General features: G+C 48.0%; 9 protein-coding genes across 9 annotated transcripts; 5 read left to right on the top strand and 4 right to left on the bottom strand.

The window, feature by feature from the left end:
• Nucleotides 1-167: 167 nt before the first annotated feature.
• On the top strand, nucleotides 168-368 carry DEU56DRAFT_714724 (uncharacterized protein; the record flags this gene model as incomplete). The annotated part of the gene is made up of 1 exon (XM_041347565.1): nucleotides 168-368. A coding segment is annotated over one exon (201 nt), but the record flags the coding sequence as incomplete, so codon positions are not given.
• A 3,914-nt stretch (nucleotides 369-4,282) lies between these two features.
• On the top strand, nucleotides 4,283-5,783 carry DEU56DRAFT_823973 (mitochondrial carrier domain-containing protein). The gene is given in 10 exon segments (XM_041354233.1): nucleotides 4,283-4,302; nucleotides 4,313-4,440; nucleotides 4,493-4,547; nucleotides 4,602-4,760; nucleotides 4,811-4,841; nucleotides 4,890-4,950; nucleotides 5,008-5,128; nucleotides 5,179-5,345; nucleotides 5,401-5,539; nucleotides 5,593-5,783. The coding sequence occupies 9 exon segments, from the start codon at nucleotides 4,373-4,375 to the stop codon at nucleotides 5,662-5,664; spliced, it is 873 nt and encodes a 290-aa protein (XP_041204672.1). The 5' UTR covers nucleotides 4,283-4,302; nucleotides 4,313-4,372; the 3' UTR covers nucleotides 5,665-5,783.
• Nucleotides 5,784-7,724: 1,941 nt separating this feature from the next.
• Nucleotides 7,725-8,318, bottom strand: DEU56DRAFT_743473 (uncharacterized protein; the record flags this gene model as incomplete). Its single annotated transcript, XM_041349009.1, has 1 exon — nucleotides 7,725-8,318. A coding segment is annotated over one exon (594 nt), but the record flags the coding sequence as incomplete, so codon positions are not given.
• A 381-nt stretch (nucleotides 8,319-8,699) lies between these two features.
• Nucleotides 8,700-11,245, bottom strand: DEU56DRAFT_743491 (glycoside hydrolase family 16 protein; the record flags this gene model as incomplete). Its single annotated transcript, XM_041349011.1, has 17 exons — nucleotides 8,700-8,796; nucleotides 8,848-9,017; nucleotides 9,068-9,191; nucleotides 9,243-9,345; nucleotides 9,396-9,477; nucleotides 9,523-9,555; nucleotides 9,605-9,751; nucleotides 9,803-9,919; nucleotides 9,967-10,001; nucleotides 10,052-10,071; nucleotides 10,124-10,141; nucleotides 10,195-10,228; nucleotides 10,283-10,317; nucleotides 10,367-10,377; nucleotides 10,430-10,546; nucleotides 10,598-10,900; nucleotides 11,018-11,245. The coding sequence occupies 17 exons, from the start codon at nucleotides 11,243-11,245 to the stop codon at nucleotides 8,700-8,702; spliced, it is 1,674 nt and encodes a 557-aa protein (XP_041204674.1).
• Nucleotides 11,246-11,405: 160 nt separating this feature from the next.
• On the bottom strand, nucleotides 11,406-12,777 carry DEU56DRAFT_961156 (tetrapyrrole biosynthesis, uroporphyrinogen III synthase; the record flags this gene model as incomplete). Its single annotated transcript, XM_041359334.1, has 3 exons — nucleotides 11,406-12,069; nucleotides 12,129-12,452; nucleotides 12,501-12,777. 3 exons carry the CDS (start codon nucleotides 12,775-12,777, stop codon nucleotides 11,786-11,788), a joined length of 885 nt encoding a protein of 294 aa, XP_041204675.1. The 3' UTR covers nucleotides 11,406-11,785.
• An 835-nt stretch (nucleotides 12,778-13,612) lies between these two features.
• DEU56DRAFT_873025 (uncharacterized protein) lies at nucleotides 13,613-14,208 on the top strand (the record flags this gene model as incomplete). Its single annotated transcript, XM_041355826.1, has 3 exons — nucleotides 13,613-13,760; nucleotides 13,813-13,939; nucleotides 13,995-14,208. The coding sequence occupies 3 exons, from the start codon at nucleotides 13,613-13,615 to the stop codon at nucleotides 14,206-14,208; spliced, it is 489 nt and encodes a 162-aa protein (XP_041204676.1).
• Nucleotides 14,209-15,475: 1,267 nt separating this feature from the next.
• Nucleotides 15,476-16,520, top strand: DEU56DRAFT_563406 (uncharacterized protein). The gene is made up of 6 exons (XM_041346825.1): nucleotides 15,476-15,637; nucleotides 15,699-15,713; nucleotides 15,769-15,898; nucleotides 15,950-15,996; nucleotides 16,046-16,133; nucleotides 16,186-16,520. Exons 1-6 carry the CDS (start codon nucleotides 15,568-15,570, stop codon nucleotides 16,379-16,381), a joined length of 546 nt encoding a protein of 181 aa, XP_041204677.1. The 5' UTR covers nucleotides 15,476-15,567; the 3' UTR covers nucleotides 16,382-16,520.
• A 1,129-nt stretch (nucleotides 16,521-17,649) lies between these two features.
• On the top strand, nucleotides 17,650-19,299 carry DEU56DRAFT_824019 (uncharacterized protein). Its single transcript, XM_041354234.1, has 8 exons — nucleotides 17,650-17,666; nucleotides 17,731-17,769; nucleotides 17,824-17,884; nucleotides 17,958-18,053; nucleotides 18,277-18,417; nucleotides 18,470-18,695; nucleotides 18,752-18,800; nucleotides 18,852-19,299. Exons 1-8 carry the CDS (start codon nucleotides 17,655-17,657, stop codon nucleotides 19,029-19,031), a joined length of 804 nt encoding a protein of 267 aa, XP_041204678.1. The 5' UTR covers nucleotides 17,650-17,654; the 3' UTR covers nucleotides 19,032-19,299.
• DEU56DRAFT_961176 (uncharacterized protein) lies at nucleotides 19,109-20,738 on the bottom strand (the record flags this gene model as incomplete). Its single annotated transcript, XM_041359335.1, has 6 exons — nucleotides 19,109-19,562; nucleotides 19,605-19,642; nucleotides 19,758-19,927; nucleotides 20,059-20,184; nucleotides 20,295-20,362; nucleotides 20,407-20,738. The coding sequence occupies 6 exons, from the start codon at nucleotides 20,736-20,738 to the stop codon at nucleotides 19,223-19,225; spliced, it is 1,074 nt and encodes a 357-aa protein (XP_041204679.1). The 3' UTR covers nucleotides 19,109-19,222.
• Between the last annotated feature and the right edge of the window lie 89 nt (nucleotides 20,739-20,827).

Below are 20,827 nucleotides of genomic sequence, written 5' to 3' on the forward strand. Positions count from 1 at the left end.
AGGGTAGTAGGAGGTGATGCATCACCAACTAAAGTGATGCATCAGTAATGCATTACATTCTGCATTAGGATGGTGGTTAATGCATACGCGTCTAGCAACGCTGTTGCATTACAAAACTCTGCTAATTAGCCTATTCCTGTGCATTAAAATGACATTATAGCCTGTCATGCCCCCATTGTCCACGCACAGAAGAAAATGTACACCACTACTTGTTAACATGCCCTCAATACCGCCAAGAGCGTCACACACTCGTTCGAGCGCTAGGAAGAAAAGCAACATCCATCCCATATCTATTAACAGACAGCGAAGCCACACCGCACCTTGTACAATACATAAACGCAACTGGAAGAATGAAAACCACATTCGGTGAAATCACCATGCTACCGAAACGAGCAGACTGACAGACACCCCATCGCAGATCAAACCCCACGCACACAGTATCAAACGAACACAATCGCACACCACGACATCACGACATTACAACACTACCTCAACATCTAATCCAAGCGTACAAACCCCCAAATAATCTTAAAACACCCCCATATTCACTCGCTCATACGGAATCAAATCCTCTCATGAAATCAGTCAAAACTCTTCAGAAACCATCTTTTCGTCACTCAAAAGACCTTTCTTTATCCCTTTTTTGCATTCAAATAGATTCCTATACCAATCGCCTCGGTGATCGAGAACGTGTCCAGACGACCCATACTTAATCAGATACTTCATCGCGCGACTCATATAAAGTCACCTCTCCTTCGTTAGATCGCATGTCTAAAAACGCGCGGCGGGAACGGCGGACCGGTGGAGGCAAGCCTCACACCGGGGCATTCATGGATCTAGAGGTGCGGGGGGGCACAGGAGCCCCCAAGACTAGATAGAACTGTCTTACATAGAGATACTCTCAAAGACAAAAATCAGGAATTAAAAAAAAAAAAAAAAAAAAAAAAAAAAAGGTTGGACGCGCGCTCTGGGCTGGAAATTCTCTACTCGGGAACGGTGGCACGGAGTCGCCTTTCTGACCCGGAAACTTGGAATGTATGGATAGGAAGAACGGTGGTATCAAGGACTGTAAGAACACACGTTTGGTACATAAATGACTCCCAAGTGAGTTCAAGTAACTTAGGGAGTAAGCGTCGTGGCTGATACCGCACTTGTCATACTAGTAGAGGCTATTAAACGACCCACCTTCCGAATCCCTGGGACCTGCTTTCAATCGCAGCTTAACGGCGCCCTTGAAGAACCTGCTAGGCCAGCACCCCAGAACCCCAAGTTCCCCGGTTTCGACATTTTCAGATAGATAGCAAGTATACAATGGACGTGCCAGGCGTCGTAGCGAAGTACTGCCAGTAGCATGGATGGCGGATGAGACCAGCGATTTGCAACAGTAGAGGGCCTCGTCGACCTGAGACTTGGGTGCGTTTGATAATTTGGTGCTGATGACTGCTCGTATCATGCGGGGACGTGCAGAGTATTATTACGAGCGTGAGTGAGAGAACACGAGCTGCTCCTACATTGAGGAGCAGTCCAGTGATGGGTTCAGCAGTGATCGTCTCACCGCGGCAGCTCCTTAGGAACTGTTCCCTAACATTGACGCTCGGCAAGGTAGTCGCGAAGATGTGGGTTACACACTTGTCTTCTTCGGGAACCCATCCCCGCCATGTTCAATGAAGCAAGAATTTTGCTGAAAAGCGGACAGCGTCTGCACACCGGCAACGGAAGCGAGAAGATGGAAAATCTCGTTCACACAAACGCAAAACCATGTGGCGTGTCTTACGATGATATGAGGATCTGAGAGTGTTCCCGCTGCCCCAACGGTACCAGCGGCCGTAGAAAGTGTCGAGGTAGCAGTAGGGGCAGGTGGTTGCTGCGATGATCGTGCGTTCTGTGTCGCTGAACTGGATTGCTGCGTGGCATGGGGGTTAGGAGGCCGAGAGGAGCTAGCAGCCGACTTCTTTCTTGCGTGATAGTTCCTCTGCATGAGGGTCAGTGAATAGACAAGAACCGAGAAGCAAAAATTTACAGGCTTGCCGCTTGTGCATGGAACCTCAACCACAGGTGGCTCTTGTAACTCGGTGTCGGATCCATTTCGTCTGCTTAGTATGCCAGAGACAAAGTTTTGAGCCATGCTGAGGGGAGGTCGAGATTGGGTATCAGGCTCAGTCGTCGTGTGGATAAGGGCGGCGGTGCCAGAAGGAGTGTAAGCGACCAAGGAAAAGTTGGTGTGATGATATGGTATGACGGTCACGTCGCCCGTGAGATGGAACACTGCGGGATGTAGAGAACTAAGAGTTCTGTCAAGTGGGACTCTCCCATTATACAGATGAAATCACATACATTTCGTGTATCGTCAAAGAATGCTTGAGGTATTCGACGAGCGTCTTGGATTGCTGGGGGTCGTCGTCGTGTAGCATAAGTCTAGGATGTAGATGTTTGAAGCAATGAACTTCTAAGGAACATGCGACATACTTTTGATAATGGCTTATTGACGGTGTTTTGTGATGAACGAATCAGTGTGGGAGGGTTTCAAATGTACTGGATGCAACATACCTTCTAGGAGGATGAGCGAACTTATTGTCAGTGTGATGAGATTGAACATACATTTTCTGACAGAAAGTTGTCAAGGCCAGCGTTTCTGACCACAACAGACACATCCCAAATGTACATGTGATTATCATTGCAGCCAACGACGAGTGGCTTTCCATCTGCAGAAAATGTCGCGCAGTTCAGGTGGTCTTCATGGCGGAGTGGTGTTCCAATGAGTTGATTGTTTTCGAGGTTCCACAGTTGTACTGTGTTGTCGCCGAGTGATGTGCATGCGATGACGCGCTCTTTAGGAGATGACTCATAGTGAGATGGTATCAGTCCAGTTGTTTGACTCAAAAACCGCGATCTGAGTCAAGGTGGCCGTATCAAATTTCGTGATGGAGTGGACTCCCCAGTGATGAGTGTCTTTCCAGCCAAGATCCATGTTAGGCACCAATGAATTCCTGGGAGTGTTTTGAGCAATTCGCCTGTGTTTGCATCCCAAATTTGAGGTTGCGCCCGTACCGGTGGGTGGCAATCATCTTGGCATGGGGTGAGTAGCAAACCTTGAACATGTACGAATGTCCTGTCTTTCTTGGTCCCAATATTGTCCCGCCACTCTCGATATCCCACAATCTGAACATTCCATCATGAGATCCACTCACTACTCGCCCTCCGCCTGGACTCCAGCACACAGACACCAGTACTGCCTTTGTATGCCCCGTCCATTTTTTGGTGACCTTGCCAGTGTCGATGTCCCACAATCTCACTGCGCCATCCTGACTCCAGCTGCTTACTACCGTCTTGCTGTCTGGTGACAATGCTATGACTTGCATTCCCTTTTCTTTGTCCTCCCATTCCTCTCCGACCTGCATGCTCTTCTCCAAGTTCCAGATTCGAATTGGCCATCCCATGAACAAGTGACGGTCCGCTGTTTATCGGGTAGGCGTAGCACGCCTGTCATGCCATGGCCACCAGTGCGTCCTTTTATCTTTTGGCGAGGCTTTGTCGCTGACGTTGCTTGCTTCGCAGGGGCTGGGCACGCCATGATTTTTGTTCGGAGGCTCACCTATTAATGGACGCGGTACAATTGCAGCTCTCAACATCAAATAAAATGCCGCACGAATCTATCACTCCCTTGATCAGAGTCACCAGACGTACACAAAAGACGAATTCGGTATCAAAGCTGCGACGGAGTGGGCGTTTTGTTTGATTCAGAGTCAAGGAGGGAGGAAGGAACGTCGTTCTTCAAGCTCTACAGGTACGTCTTCCTTGCTTCTCGTAATTCTTCACAGGTTCAGCACTGGCTGTGTAGATCAAGCGCCCAACTCTCTTTTCAGACAATATGCCACTTTCGGCATCGCCCTGCTACCAAACAAGTCCGCATTCATGTATATTCACTGTCGAGCCCAATACTCTCATCCTACATCATCCAACTGGTCTTTGTTCAGTTTGAGGTCCCCATAACCCAAGTGGATCACCGACGATGCAGTGTCCATGATACGAAAAAAAACAAATTGGCAGTTTCTTCGTCACTGGAAGTAGTAAGAGATGATCTCTGGGATGTCCTGTCGAAATGTTAATGTTTGGCAGCGCAAATCTCGGGAACTCATAGACGTGTCGTCAATCCATCAGTCGGAAAAGCTCAGCGCTCTTCTGATTTACCTAGCCAAACAAAATCTTTATCGTTTGTCGATTTGACTCGCCCACATTCATTTTCAACTCCGCGATGAATGGTTAAAGATATCTCACTCGCCTCAAATCGAAGTCAAACCAAAGCACATGATGCTTGACACAGCCAGTCACGATTGGATTCCCTCACTTGGTCCGAACCTTCAAGCACAACAACATGGGCTCTAAGAAAGAGAAGCCCATCCACTCTCTGATCGCGGGTGCGACTGCTGGAGCAATTGAAGCGTCAGCAAAGTGAATCCCACTGCCAGAGGTATTGCTCATATTCAGAAGATAGATTCGTGACATACCCCACTGAGTTCGTGAAGACCCGGTCACAGTTTGGTGGACAGGTGGGTCATCCTTTTCTCCCAGCATGAAAACTGACTGGTGTATTGCTTGACCAGCGAGAGCCACCTTTGACTATCATCCGCTCGACTTTACGCGAAAAGGGTGTAACGGGTCTGTATTCGGGTTGTTTGGCACTCGTGATAGGCAATTCAGTCAAGGCTGGTGTTCGGTTCGTGAGCTATGACCACTTCAAGAGCATGCTCGCAGATGCGGAGGTAATTTTTGTCGAACACCGAGAAAGCGAATTGGCTGAGCATATTCGAAGGGCAATGTCAGTGCGCCTAGAAGTCTAGTGGGTATGTGAGCTCGGTGTGGGGAATGAATTTCTCTGACGATGAAAATAGCTGGTCTTGGAGCTGGTGTGATGGAGGCTATCTTTGCTGTTACCCCTTCAGAGACTATCAAGTATGCATAGGCTTCTTCTTGTTCTGTTAATCTCATTCTTGTCCTTTGTCACTTCAGGACCAAAATGATCGATGATTCTAAACGTCCAAATCCGCAATATCGCGGTCTTGCTCATGGAACGATGTCTATAATTCGACAGGAAGGCATTCTCGGCATATATCGAGGGGTCTTTCCCGTTGTGAGTGTTTCTGATGTGTATATAATGTGTTTTCTAATAGCGAACCCTAGATCATGCGTCAAGGATCAACATCTGCTATACGTTTCGCGATATACGGGAGACTCAAACTGTTTATTCAGGGAACCACGCGACCAGGGCGACAGCTGCCTCCAGGAATCACGTTTGCAATCGGTGCAGTAGCTGGTTTGGTGACAGTCTATACGACACAACCGCTGGAGTAAGCACTGTCCCTGTACGTGCTGATGAGTGCTTATTGTTTTCTACAATCACAGCGTGATCAAGACGCGGATGCAGTCGCTATCAGCGCGCCAGCAGTACCGTAACTCTTTCCACTGTGGATATAGGATCTTGACTGAGGAGGGAATCTTCCGGTTTTGGACTGGCACAACGCCACGACTGACTAGATTAGTAGTGCGTTGATTTCATCGTGTGATATTGAAGTCATTCAATTTTTGCTTCTGTAGATCAGCGGAGGCCTCGTGTTCACGGTCTATGAGAAGATCATTAGTGTCATCGGTGGTCGGGAGCAGGAGTAGCGATCCACACAAGATGTTATCTCGAACCAAGTATGCCACCACCAACGTACTCCTCATGAGCGCGATATGAATGTCTGAATGTGCGGACGGTCTTCCACGCCACATCAACCTCATCTCTTTTACATCCTGGTACTATTCAAATCACCATCGGTATGTCAAGTACGCTATCTCGTTCAACGACAGCTGCATCCAACTTACGAAAAGATAAAAAACGGCGGTACATCAAGGTATCAGGTAGTAAGCGCTACAAGATGCTGCATAACTTCTGCGAAAAGGTCAGGAAGTATGACATGGATTTTTCATGATAAGTTAGCTACCGTACCGACAAGAGCAACGTTTTCAAGCTTAACGAGTTGACTTGCTCCATGTTTTGTCGGTCATCGCATATCCCACGTGTCTTTGCTGGACGGAAACGTTTGCCAAAAGAAAGTACTGTGGACAAGTGGGCATTTATTTCAACCTTCTCCTGTGATATGCCCCAGATAGTGATGTTGCCTTTTTCTTCAGCATTCACGCACAGCATAATCATGTCTACGTATGTATTCACAACACTATGTCCCATCACTGTTATGTCTAAGCTAATCCATTATGTGAATTGAGGCCTGCGCGTGTTATCCATGGGACCATGCTCCGCCATGCGTAGTTGCCTGCCAAGGGTCCGCAAGACTAAATGAGCTAATCTTCATCACAGTAGCAAGAGCAACAATGGTATCGTTCGTGGACTTACAGTTGAAGAAGCGGTCGGATGCCGGTGCAAGCGCAGATCGGTCACTGCGGTGCTCACGGAGGTACCAAGCGCCTGACGTTCGAAGCCTCAGTGAAATGGATACAAAGTCCCCCCCTGTCACCTTCAAAGCTGTCAAATAGCCACTACATATCCACGTCCGAATGACATCTGCCCAACAGCAACCGGATGATCATGCTTAGGGTGGTTCGTTTCCACCGCGAATTGATGTACTCTGGTGGGGCTAACAAGACATTATTATGTGAATGCAACGTTGATCCAGACCAGTCTCCTCGAAGGAATGTATGGTGTACCTAATTCCTGCAACATACATAATTGAGATTCATCTACATCATCGTCAGGTTCCTCTCGGCAATTAATCTCCGAATTCTCCCTCCTCGGCAGGCGGATATGAAGCACTACTGAATGGCGTAACCGGGGGTGACAATGGTGGCAAAAGGGTGTCGGGCAAGATATGGTGTTCGGAGTCTGGAATTGACCTGCTGCCCGTCGTGGCAAAATTGGACGTTGGTGTCAGGCACGTTGACATATTGCCGAACCGCAATCGAGAAGGTGCTGGACTGATTTCTGGGCTTTGCGGTGTCCAATCTCCATACAGACCATGACGTTGTCGCTCCTCGGGAGTCACAGGAGACGGCGAGAACATGAGGTTAGGCGACATGGTGAAGCCCAACGGCGAATAGGGTGACAGGGGAGATACTTCGCCCATACAGCCCTCTCTTTTTTTGTTGTTTTTCTCCTCTCCAGCCAGCAGAACCGGATCGATTTGGTTGAGTTGTATGATCTGGGTACAAACGGGGCTCGACAGTTGAAGACGCTGCAGTTCAGGGGGGAGCGAGTCCGAGATGTTTTCGGGCCACAGAGCGGTCAACCTGTACTGGTCATCACTCGTGTTGTCCCGGTAAATATCTGCCAGAGACGGTAGGTCCCCTGGCTTTGCATTAGAATGACTACGCAGACTAGCGATGTCCAAGGTCAAAGGGTGCAAGCCTCCGCGCGAGGAGCCGACGCGAATTTGCCTCAAATGTATGTCGCTGAGGTCTTGCAGGGGGGAATCAAGCAAGGGTGGTGGGGGACGCAATAATAGCTTAGAGGAATTTCGCAAGTGCAAGGACGGCGAAGGGGTGGATGGAGAGCAGTTTGAAGTGTCGAGGGAAACAGCGACATTTCCAATTTTATCGAGTGGACCTCCGGGAAACCGCCAGCCTGTTTCAGGGGAACCCAGCCGGCACAGCGAACCTTTGGATTCTTCAAGTTGCTCCTCCTTCAGCTCGTGAGAGGTCATCTTCTCCTGGACTAGTGCGATAAGCTCCGGGTTGCCGCTTCGTTTGAAGGTACATGTAGGACAAGCTTTGACGAACTGTGCAGTAAGCTCTTTTGGGACCCATGAGTAGTGCTGGCGGATGATAGCGCAAGTTTTGTCCCGACCGCCGTGGTTGGACTCTTCGTGGCAGTAACAGAAGAGTTCATATAGCTGCTCCTGAACGGCGACTGGCCTGTTCTCATGGAGGATGACAACTGGTACCTCGCCGTCATCTTCTGCGTCGGGTGTACTGAGCGTGAACATCTTGCGGACCCAGAAGCGAAACTGTGGTGTCCCAACAGTGCATGCGTCCGGTTGGTGTAGCACATCCCAGATCTTGTCGAACATGCACTGAGATATGAGGGCCTTATCACGCTTTCGCGGGGACAGCGACTCCAGGTATCCGGTCTCTAGGCGTTTGTACTGGGTATATGTGGGAAATCCAGGTTTGTCCGCCGTGTCTAAGATTGGTGATGGAGGGCACTCGTCACCGTTCTGATTATCGGAAAGGGCAGGACTGGAAGAATGTGGGAAAGCAACTCGCCGCTCGTATGGCTTTGATCCAGACCGGGCGCGAGATTTTCGCTTTCGTGAGACAGCAGGCATTACCAAAATAATCCGCGTTGTAAGTTCAAAGAGTGTGAAGTAGCTGTGAGGGGATGGTGGTAAATATGACACTATGTAGTGCGGTCGATAAAGGTCGAACCTAATAAGCTAGCGGCTGACCGTGACGCGATTCTTCACGTGATCAAAAATCAACGATCATGTTAGCGTAAAACGACCAAATGAATAAATGACATCGTCATCTATTGTTATAAGTGTGAATGGTAATGCGTAATGCAGATATGTGCAAGGTTATGATGTGCAAAGTCCCCATGTGCAAGAATGACCAGTAAAATGTTTGTGGTGAAAGAAAGATATGCAATGAAATAAGCGAAATCCCAATAACCTGCACGCCGTAAATGCACGTATGGCTTGGACAAGTGCTCAGCACCCTCCGTTCAATCTATTCTTAGGTACTGTCTGATTAAAGCTGGGGGAGCTCCACCCAGTGAGATTAAAGTTAGTATAAGCTTCCTTGTATCTGGAAAATATTTAGCAGACCCCGGATGTCTTAGTTTGGATTACGGCTTACGTCTCGATGTAAGTGGCGGTCGGGAATTCCGGGGGATCACACCCAATATTGTGCGCATTTGAAGGCTGATAAACGCGAATATAATCAATCAACATGGTCGCAGGGAACTGGAGGTTCTCGAAATCAATCCCTCCGAAATTGAGTGAAAATCCAAGGTTGGCAATGATATACTACAGTGTGGTCAGTTATTTCATGCTTGCTGCGAGAGAGGTTGTTATACCATGGGCTCCTGAGAAATGAGACGGGCACCAATCTCGGTCTCAGTATCGGGTCCAAGTCCACCAGAGTAAATTGTCCAGACGGCCTCGCCGCTACTGATCCAAGTGATGTATCCGGCGTCGAACCTGGAGTAAATATAAGCACTAAGCATGGATTGTGGTTGGACATCTGCAAACCCCGGTTTGTATTCAAACCCATAGATGCTGTAGCAACCCTTGTCAAGCTCATAGCAATCTTGGTCCGTAAGCGAAAGACCACTAGTAGTCTGTTGATACGCCCCTACAACACAGCTGTAAGGCACAAATTCGCCATGCAGAAGGAGCACATACCTCCGTGGTAAGGGTTTAGGACAGTGATGTCTGAATCATAAATCTTCAAATTGTCGGAGGTGTTCAGCCATATGTATCCCGCCTAAGAGAGTCAGTAACAGCCCGGTCATTCACAATCCAGACCTACGTTGAATGGAGCCCATTGTACTGATTGAGAAACCTTCATGAATTTGTGAGTCAACGCCGATTGGAACTTAGAGTAGGCGAACCTTGCCAATCCCACTATCGACCGTCGCTTCAAAGATATCGATCTCCGGCGCGGAACGACCGACATAATCGCCATTTGCACGGACTGGACCGGGGTGTGATTCACCAGGGCAAGTACAGGCAGACAGCCGTTGACCAGGCAAAAATGACTGTAAAATATGTGAGATCAATGAAGATCGAAATTTATGCAGTGAACTGACCAAGACGTCACCATGAGAAGGATCACCATTTTGAAGAGCGGCGAGCGGCTTGGATGTCCCCGGATAAGTTTGATTCGGCAATGTGCCGACGTCACAACTGTCGTATGAATATGGCCACTGAAATATTCTGATTTATACGGCCCCCTCGATAGTGACTCACTTACCAATCCTTCTAAAGTAGCCCCGAAGCCTGCACGACCTTCGGTGATAGTTTTAAAAACCAAAGCATTGAGACAACAATAGACGAACCTAGATTTCCCATTGTCCAGCTTGATAGAAACCATTAATCACTTTCTCGTTTCTGAAAACGCACAAACTCACACAGCAGGCCAAAGACCACTTTGATAGCACTTGTTCAGCAGAACACGATTGCCTTATGACAGTCTACTTACTGGACATTGTTGGATCCCGGTAGAATAACAGAAGCTACGTCTCAGTGATCAGTAGACATCAACAGTAAAAAACATATGCGTATCTCACTCTCGATGAGGCCGCCTGTGAAACAGAATTTATTCCTTTAGGCACTCATTAGCGTCGAACGCAACATAGCATCAGACTCGTTACCATGTTTGGACCTACGAAACACTGCATCCCTCAGCGTGCCACGAGGAGAGAATCTTGGCTTACCATGGCCGACTTATATGTAAGATTGTGGTTTGAAGCAGGATCGGCCTTTGCCAACGTGAGTTGCAATGCGCCTCCTTTCGTTGTTACTTGGCTGGGATCGTACCATTCCAAATCATTCTGTGAATTTTTTTCAGTCTTATAGCATCTATGTGGACGACCTTGACTAACCGTGCCCCAGTAGTGCAGGCTTGGAGCTTCCCAGTATGGATCGTCTCCAGGATAAAATGACCGTCCTTCAACCTGAAACTCGTCAGAGAAAACGAGGTCCCACATATCGTTTGGGTTCATGTACGATGCCTTGGTGTAGGCTTCCTTCGGAGTATCGACGTCTATGACGCCACGGTTGCCAGGCATAGATGGAATCTGCCCCGTTGCATTGGTGCCGCCAAGATTGAATCCACCTTGAGGAGTTGGTTTCTTCCTGGATAGGTGACTGTAGATGGGAAACACTTCACCCGACCATATCAGCTGCTGAGTGCTGCATGCGTCTGATAGTAAGATGCACCAACTTACCGAGGCTATCGGAGGAATATTAGTACAAGAATGTTTGTGCAGTGGCACAACTTACAATAACATGAACATCAAAACGACTAAGAAAAATAGGCATCCCAGGTTCGCAATCCCTCGCGCAGTGAAAATGTGACCTCCCTTGTCACTCTTAAGATCACGCTTTGGGTCCGGAGTGTGAAGGTAATCATCTGGTTCTGGCGTGCCTGCATGCAGGGCGCTCGCGCCCCAGTCTTCGGGATTGAGTTGCAAGGCATACTGCAGACAGATGTCATCAATAGCACAGGTTATGGGGAAGAGCGTTGACATACTTTGTCGGCAAGCGAATTCTATCCGCACGTTTAATCAACCAAGGACACTGGGTATTATCTCTGAAGCTTACTTCATACGTTGGACTTGCAGACCTGCTTGGTCCCGCAAATCCCATGCCATACTCGCTCGCTGTCGACGACGACCTGGAACGACCAGCATGCTCCCTGGGAGGCAGCAAGCTAGTCGACGAGACGCCATATTCCTGTCTCAGCAGAGGAGAGTTCATGTCGTGACAGTGTAAGAACCAGCTTTACGCTGCCTTCAGGTTGAGGAGTACGTAGAGCGTAGAGTAAAGAACGTGGTGCAAAAGAATGTGTGTAGTAAGGTTGTCACCGTGTTGGTAGACTGGGCAAATTGCATTGAAATTGGTGCCCGACAATTCGTAAGGTTTTTCGTAAAGTTTCGTAACATCTGTCAGTTCCGTGTGATTGTGTGAAGAGTGAACGGGGCTCTGGCAGTGGCATATGTACTTAGCATGTTCTGCAGTAGTGACAAGCGATGATAGGTATACATGGAGCGATGAAGGGGACTGCGTTGTTATTCTGCCTCATCATGTTGAAGGACCGCATCAGCAAGATCATCTGCCTTGGGATTTCTCGCGGTTACTGCGACCGACAACTTCAAAATCTGTTTGAGAAAGGATTCCGTGGTGGGTCCTATCGTAGCAACTTTGACTAAGTGATGATGTTCTGCAAGTTGGCCGCGCTTCTCCGTGCTCGAATTGACCGTAGGCAGGACGAAGTGATTCCGTAAGACTGGAGTCACGAATTCAGCTACTGAAGGGGCGAAGTAGACGACCCATCCCCAGGAGAATCCCTCTCCTGTAATAAATCTCAAAAGTGCTGCAAATATAAGGCAGCGAAATACTTTCCTTTGACACGTTGCAAGGCAAGCGATAAATCGTGAGGAAATGTGGATGAACCTTTTGTGGCATAGACCTGGAGAGGGTCTAATGCAACACCAGCCGACTCCAGAAGCTTCGGTAACGTGTCACGATTTTTATCTCCAGTGAGGTACAGAAGTTTTCTGTTTGTCCCGTCCGAGGGAAGATCCTTGAGTATAAATGCTGCAAGGCGTTCTGCAGTCCCCGTCTCTGAACCACCCCGAATATCTCTGGGTGAATACAGAGGAATCTTCTCACAAAGATCACGAAGCGCGACCGATGTAGCTTCTCCAACTGCATAGAACGGCACAGACCACCAGTCTGTCTGGTCGTGAGGTCGATGTGACGCGTTCAACCAATAGATCATACCAGATTCATCCTTGAGAAGTGTGTCGTTTTCAGCAATGATCAGTGAACGGGCAGCCTCGGACCATGCCTCGACGGCTCTCTGGCTCGTTATTATGACTCCAGATAGGCTCTGATTCTCTGGACCGATGCTCAACCTGCGTGCTAGCTCCTCGCGGCCAACTATGACGGTCTCTAGTACAGGAACTGATATTGGATGGTATCCGCGAGACCTGAAGGCATCTTCATATCGATCTGGGTTGTCTTGGGTAGCAGCTCTCAGAAGCAGGACATTGGACATTGGACTGTGCCAGTAGTGTTTTCGAAGTGATTTCTGTAGAATCTGGATTGAGGATCACGAGAATATCACCTTGCTTGCAAAGGTCATATGCCTCGAAATCGGGACTAGAGCAGCCAAATACTATTATACAAACATCGTTAAATAACAACAATTTCAGTTCTGAACCGACGGTCACGTTCAACAAACGTATACATCCATGTCGATCTCCATGGGACTCGATTATGCTCTGGCGCAGCTTACCATGAATAATACCTGTGCAATAATACACAAAAGATTCAAGAAGGCAAAAGCGTAAACGAAGCGAGTTGTTGGACTTTCAGTGCGAGAAGTCACGTGATCTCGACTTATCTATGCTGGACCACGCTTCCCCGACTCGTAGAGGAGGGCTTTGTTTTGATGATCGGTCGAAAACCCTGTCAACAAGAGCGTACGTGTGCGAATACTTTAAGTAATTACATTGAACAATTGATCGTACAGGAAATCTTGAATGGAGGCTAGCGAAATTGGAGCAATTCGTTAAATGCTATTCGACGATTTGCTGAACTTCAAGCTGCGCGATTTCTGCTGCAGTGGTTAAAATGAAGGTCACATGAATAAAGATTCACCATAAAAGCAGCAAGAGGCAGTAGAGATAAGACATTGAAAACAACTGAGATTGAAGGTAAGAAAAGCCCAGAAAGTCCGCTCCAATCAAGCAAGGTGCTAGACGGCAACGCCGGCCCCTATTGAATGAAAGTCGCATGACCCAAGACTATCGCAACGTATATGAAGTCTTCCCACTGTCACAGCCCCATATAATCAACTCTCCTCTTCAAAGGTTTTCGAGTGAATTACGATGGCTAACTCAGAACTCTGGTCGTCGCCCGTGGTGCAGACCCTCTTTGCTCGTTCACCTCCCGCTCCCCTCACGGCGAAGAACATATGGCACCAGGATCTAACAGCTCAGATCAACCAGCTGCCAGCTGGTCCCAATGTCAAGGCTGGTAAGTATTCAAATCCAAGGTGCTTAGAAGCCTCCGTTGATGGCGATACGAGTCCTCCACCTGCTCAATGATAATTTCAATGGCTGTCACGAGATTACACAAACCCAAGAAGGCAACCCCTATGCTGATCACATGCACTCCATCGCCCATAGGCGTGAGCCCGACTACGAGAACTCCAAGTATTAATGGGCTTGTCTGAGATTTCCTATGCGTGGCTTATAAGCATTACTTCAGGTATTGGATTGGACGATTCTCCCATGAGCACTTGCCGGACATATACTCGCCTGGCGGCACCGTTACTCAGGCTAAGCAGGAAATGGACAAGTTTGTAGATGCAGTACAATCTGTTGAAGCTTCTGGAACGGGGGTCGCGGACAATGAGAAGAGGCAGTGGGAGGAAATGACGAAGCTTGCCAGAATCCTGATTGACTCGGAAAGAGAACTTTAACTTTGAAACTGCACTTGCCGTAGCTTGCTTGTATCCTGTAATATCTGCTCGTGAATTATGCCATGATCCGAAAGATAAGGCTGATGTGGTGTGGAGGACGGCCCGCAGATTTTGATATCCATATCGCGCTCTCGAGGGGTAAGTACGTTGGTGATAAGAGACTGAGTTCGAGAACATCCTGCGTGAACCGCCACTCCTGCTTCCAATCCAAAACCGGAAGATTGCCTCCTCAGTCACGGCTCTATCTCGTTTCAAGATTCAAGGCAATACATGAATTACTTACGAATAAGGAGAGACACTTTGTCAAAAGCATCAAGGCGACAGAACGTCAGTGTCATTCGTCGCCGCTATGTCGTTGCGCTGGCACGCTGCAGGGCCTGCGACGAGTAGATGCACTTTGTGTATGTATCAAACATCTATAGCGAGTCCATCGAGGGCGGCGGGGATATAGAAGAGACAATAGTAAGTGGAGCAGTCACAGGTTGATTTACTACCTCACCATGAGGAAGCGATTCATTCCTTGAGTCAAAGGCTGGTGAAAAATCTCCTCCGGTTGCCGCGTAATCCACGTACTAGTGCTCCGACTGGCAGTACTGGCCACTTATGCGGCTTGGATACACATAGACACTTGGTCAGACTCAGGCTGCGTCTTCTGTCATGCCAGTTGTGGTTCACGATGCATGATGAATGGTTCGTGGTAGCTCGGAGCGGTGACTGTGTGCATCTGAGGGGATTAACCGTCAACTTAAAAATCATAAATCATTATGTAAGTTGAGGGACGTCCTGCTGCCTACTGCTACATGCTTTTACGCATGCCCGCTCCCCAGTGGCACCCCTGCTAGACCAACACATACGCAGAGGCCACGCACCTGGACTCGCGGAGGCGTGAAAAGCGCTCAAATCTGAATCACAGGCCATCATTGTTAGACAAGATCTGGGATCTAGTACTGTCAGTGCACCGAATGGATTGAGCGCATTGGACCACGATGATTTCCTTTCTAGGTTCGTAAGATGTCACGGTTGACGCTAGCAAGTCCGACGCAAAACATGACGAAAGCGAGGTGCCAGCTGTGACCGGTTCACCCTCCATGAACAGGCTGATCGTCGTGCAGGAGCAGCGCATGAAATCTTCTGTGAATGTCGTGACTTGGAAGAGTCGACCACTGCGGTCGCATTCCGCAAGCCAAAGCCGAGACCCCCAAACCCGATGTCGGGACCACTCAAAATGACGCATCCGATTTATCTTCTCTAAGCGAGCTGGACAGTGATACTGATGAGAGGCCTGTGAAGAAGACTACATCCAAGACAAAACCTGAAGAACAACCAACCACAACGCGTCAAGTGCAACGCGCGCCAGCCATGCTCATTACCTCAGGACCAGCGCTCGTTGTACTTGAACCGGGAAAACAGTTAGAAGGTGGCACCCTTGGTACGTCAGCTAATAGCCATAGCTGCACCGATTCACGTTTAATGACATTTGTTATTGTTAGTTTGGGCTAAAGCAGGTCAGACCTTGATGAATAGAGCCTGACAGTCTGATGCTGATGTGACTCCATTTAGACACGTATCCATGGTGGCCTGCAGTTGTTTGGGAACCAGATGACCCAAAGATTCCGGAAGACGTCAGGAAGAAGAAGCCTCGAGATAATTCGCGTCATATTGTACAATTTTTTGACCCCACATCGTCTTGGTAAACCTCCGACAATTAACAGTCGAATTTAGCTGATACCTATTCAAACAGGACATGGGTTACCATTGGCCATATGTTATTATTGGGTGAGGATGATGGTAGGTGCTCACAGAGTTTCGTGTCTGCCACTGCTAATTCGCTCATTAGGGGTCGACGCTTCGCTACTTTCCCCAACTTCGACGGTCCAAAAGTGGAAAACACACAGGATTAAGAAACAATGTCGGGAAGCTTTCCAGTAGGTCCTCTTCTCATCCCTCACATGTTCCATAAGAACACGTTGCTTTCAGACGCGCCTTGGCAGAGATGGAAACGGATGCAGATAAACTTGCTCATGAAACAGAAGATCTTGCGACGGAGGTCACAATTTCTGATTCTTTAAAGGAGCAAGGTTCTGCCGATGTCGATACGGGTACTTCAGTTGAGCAAGGTTCTGCCGATGTCGATATGGGTACGATAGTTGAGCAATTAGCATCAGCATCATGATCGAGGGCTTCTCTCTGTGCTGATGCCCAGATGAGGGTTCAAACCGTTCACGCATGAAAGGTTAATGTATGTTATGTAAATTTGTCCATAATTGTCCAATGATTGGATGCGTTTTGAATCGCTTCGAAGTTCCCACCACTCGACGAAATAAGGGTCAGAAGCAAGTTAGACATGTTTTATGCAGGTTGTCAAGAATCTACAGCCCTGAAAATGCTACAGAGATATCTCTTGGTGGCGAAGAGCAGTAGCAAGTCCCAGTCCGTGATCTCGAAAGAGATATTTCAAAAGACCGCTGGGAAACATGTTGTCTTATGTACCGGCCAAGATTTCTTCTGATGATCACGGTCGCACTGTTGGTGAAGTAGAGTGAGACGGACACAAGAAATAGACGTGCGAGTACTTGCATAAATTGCTGTTTTGCACCTGTGGCGTAGTGAGACCCGGGTGAACTAAAGAACGAGAATACCATCATACCGAGAGCATTGCAAGAGCTTTCCTATGCAAGCTGACGTAGCACCGCCACCAAAAGTTTAAGAACAACAGCAAAAATACCTTCGCTGATTCAACCGCGGCGCTCTGCGGTTGAGTCCTTTCCATTAACAAAGTACTTAGTACTCTCTCATGATCATGCTCTCAAAGTCGGTTAAGTGCCTATTTGATCAGTACTACTGTACGAGCGTCAAGAGGCGTCAAGCGCTCCCATCTGGACCTCTTCGTTAGCCCTGCAGGAGGTTGTGTAATTTTAGGTAGGGGTTACATGCCGCTGTCATACTTATTTAGGAGACACATATTCACCACAAGAACATAACGTGCAGTGAAACTGGCAGTGTGATCGATTTGATCGTTAACAGTGATTCATGGCAACCGACAGGAGATTGGCGCTGGCCAATGTAAGAGCACTGGACGAGCCAAGGGCTTATCAGCATATTAATAGTAAGTCAATAATTAACGAACACCACCTCCTTCCCTCTGATTTCTCCGTTCGATCTCCACTGTGATGTCAGAACAAGAAGTCATCGCTAGTCTCCGCTGGAATAACAACGTATCTGGTTTGTCGGCTCCTTTTATCTGATTTGTGAACGAACTATCGTGCTGAATATTGGTTCCAGTAGTAACCATTACCCTGATATGCTACGAGTACTGTCAGTGACCTTCGATAACCTTCATAACCCTCACTGAGCCTAGTATTACCTAGTGTTTCTGTTCGAGAAAGAGGTACCAAAAGGCTCCTTTTCTATTGATCGAGTACTTATCGTCATGATCGGTGCAGGTCATGTTTGTTTGGGTCAGCGCTCAACCCTTTATCTGCAAAATGACTCCAACCCAGAGCCTGACTGACAATGATACAGGAAAGACAGTGGTCACCGATGTCGTGCCTTTACCTTATCGTGAGCTCTGCCCTGCCAAGGTGTTTTATGGTCGTTCATTTTCTGCTATGCCAGGTCCGATATTTTGGTCTTTTCGTTGCACTGTATGTCGTAGTCGTCTTGTCCTTCATTCTATGTTGACACTGACCATAGGCTTTGCGGCTGCTGTATGTAACGCTATGCTAACCGAGACATCATTAGCTGACTAGCATTAGGGGGAGGTTTGGTGTATATGCCTGAATCAGTGAGTGTATCTATACCTGCTATCTTTAAGGTGTTCCTAATTGAGATGGTTTTAGTCGTACGTCACAAGATCTTTGTACAACTATTGAAATAGTTATTGACCTCTTATTTAGCTGTGAGCGTGCCATATTCAACCTGAACTGGTTTTGCTCATCATGCAATTGAAATAGGCTACCCTCTTGCCGTTTTGGTTCGGGGTTGGGGCTTTTCTGCATATTTTTGCTTCGCTGAAGGCCGGTCCCACATTCTTGCATATAAAAACGCATATCGATTGAGCATTCACAGTCGTTCTTATCTGGCGTCTTTACATCCTGTGCGACCAATCTAAACGCGTACTTTATGTTCTGGTGGGGCTGTTCTTGCCTATTGTCGCCCTCTCCATAGGGATGGACATCTTTTTATATAGTCGACCCTCAGCGTTCTCAGGTGAATTTCTACTTAGATCGGATTCTATGCAAACTGACGTCTGGTTGCATAGTGAAAGAAGTAATCACTGCGAACGTCAAGTACTGCGCCCCTTCCTTCAACATAGGACCTATGCCTGCGATATATGCCTCCATCCCCATCATTTGCTATGATATTTTCCTAGTTGTTCTCTCAGCTTCCTTCCTTGTGAAACACCTAAAAGAACGGAAGGAAATCAAAATGAGGCCCAATATCTATGTACTACTAATTGTTCGATGTCATATCATATACTTCGTCCTGTGAGTTCCCCTTCGTCTAGTAGGCCCTCTTGAAAGTGATAACTGAATCCCACTAGGAATCTGGCAAACCAAGTCTTCTTGGACATATTATGGGCTAGCATTCCGGTGTGATACTACCATGATCCTACAGAGTTTAGCTAACGCATACACGCACAGACACCGGTGATGAGTCTCGCAGAGCTCTTCAACGATACCGCACCATTCATTTGCGCGCCGCGTCTTATCATAAGTATTTGGGATACGCATGCCAACGAAAACTGCGTACAGGTCAGTACGGCGTTCGAAGATTGTGTATGTTGGACTTCGCATCCACAGCACGAGATCTCGTTCGAATGATTTGGCATAGCGGTTACAACATCAGGATCAAGTCAGGATCGATGTAGAACGAGGTGTGCAGGCATGCTAAAAGTGTTCAGTCTCAGGCCCTGGCGGGGTTCCTGATTTTCCAAGGGTAGATCAGGGCCAATTTTTTCTGTAAATCCGTGCACTATCTGATAGTGCAACATAGCATAATTTATCATAGAGGACTAAATACACTCATGGCCCATGGCCCATGGCTCATGACTCCCTCTCCCTCCACCTCGTAAGATGTCACGGTTGACGCTAGCAAGTCCGACGCAAAACATGACGAAAAGCGAGGTGCCAGCTGTCCATGTCACCGGTTCGCCCTCCATGAACAGGCTGATCGTCGTGCAGGAGCAGCGCATGAAATCTTCTGTGACTGTCGTGACTCGGAAGAGTCGACCACGGCGGTCGGGTCCGTCGGGACAATGCTGATGCTGTTTATTTTTTGTCAAAGCATGTCTTGCTACTGCCTGCTGTACCATCAAAAGGAGGTCCGTGAGCTTGAAGAAGGCCTCGTACAAGCTGAAAATAAAGCAAGTCAAAGAATCTCAAGGGGTCGCTTACCCTGGCCAAATTCCCGTGACAATGAAGATTCCGTTAAGCTGCGATTGAAAGCAGGCGCCAGGGATTCGGAAGGTGGGTCGTTTAATAGCCTCTACTAGTATGACAAGTGCGGTATCAGTCACGACGCTCACTCCCTAAGTTACTTGAACTCACTTGGGAGTCATTTCTGTACCAAACGTGTGTTCTTACAGTCCTTGATACCACCGTTCTTCCTATCCATACACTCCAAGTTTCCGGGTCAGAAAGGCGACTCCGTGCCACCGTTCCCGAGTAGAGAATTTCCAGCCCGGAGCGCGCGTCCAACCTTTCGAGCTGCGTCTGTGCTAGACACAGGTTTGAATCACGAAATCAGTTTTATGATAGGAAGCGTGCTTTGGTGAAGTCAGAACGAATCCATTGGAGAGGTAATGAAGACTGTCATCGATGAGGAACAACATCCTAAGGCGAGTGTTACAAATGAAAGAGAATTTGAAGGCGGGGATGGAGAATACTGTGAATTTGCAGGCGGAGGCTAAGAGCCCCAGACTTCGAGGATCAGTGGTCCAGCGGCCAAGGATGGTGTATTGTTCGTCAACTGAGACTGGGGGGAGGAAGGCATGTAATATTTCAAATATGAAACGGTAAAGGACAACCATATAAGTACGGGCGATAATGGTGTTCTTTGCACCAGATGCGATATAAAGTATGTACATAGATCAATTCCATACTCATGACACTGGTATAACAAGTGTCGGAGATGCATATATCGATAGCTATTCCTATCAAATATTATCAAAAGTATTGCGCATATGTTCGAACTAACGTCGTTTGAGGGGCAGAAGGCTCGCCCGGTTTGCCCACAGAGTCTAAGTATTCGGCATATGTTCGAACTAACGTCGTTTGAGGGCCAGAAGGCTCGTCCGGTTTGCCCACAGAGTCTAAGTATTGGGCATATGTTCGAACTAACGCCCTTTGAGGGCCAGAAGGCTCGCCCGGTTTGGCCGCAGGATATTGCTCGGGCATCCGCTGTTCTTCAGCCGGGTTGCCCACAGGGTATTGCTCGGGCACGCGAGCCTGTTGTTTAGCTGGATTGCCCGCAGGATATTGCTTGGGCATCTGCTGACTATCGAGGGCAGGGGGGGTGATGTTCTCCATGAGTAGGTAGATACAAGTGGAGGGAAAGATGGAAAGAGGTGTAAAGAGAATAAATACCCCCCACACGGAATGTGGACTCCGCTGTGGCA

Source organism: Suillus clintonianus, assembly GCF_016758775.1.
Source record: "Suillus clintonianus strain FC179 chromosome Unknown DEU56scaffold_84, whole genome shotgun sequence".
In the NCBI taxonomy this organism is placed as follows: domain Eukaryota; kingdom Fungi; phylum Basidiomycota; class Agaricomycetes; order Boletales; family Suillaceae; genus Suillus; species Suillus clintonianus.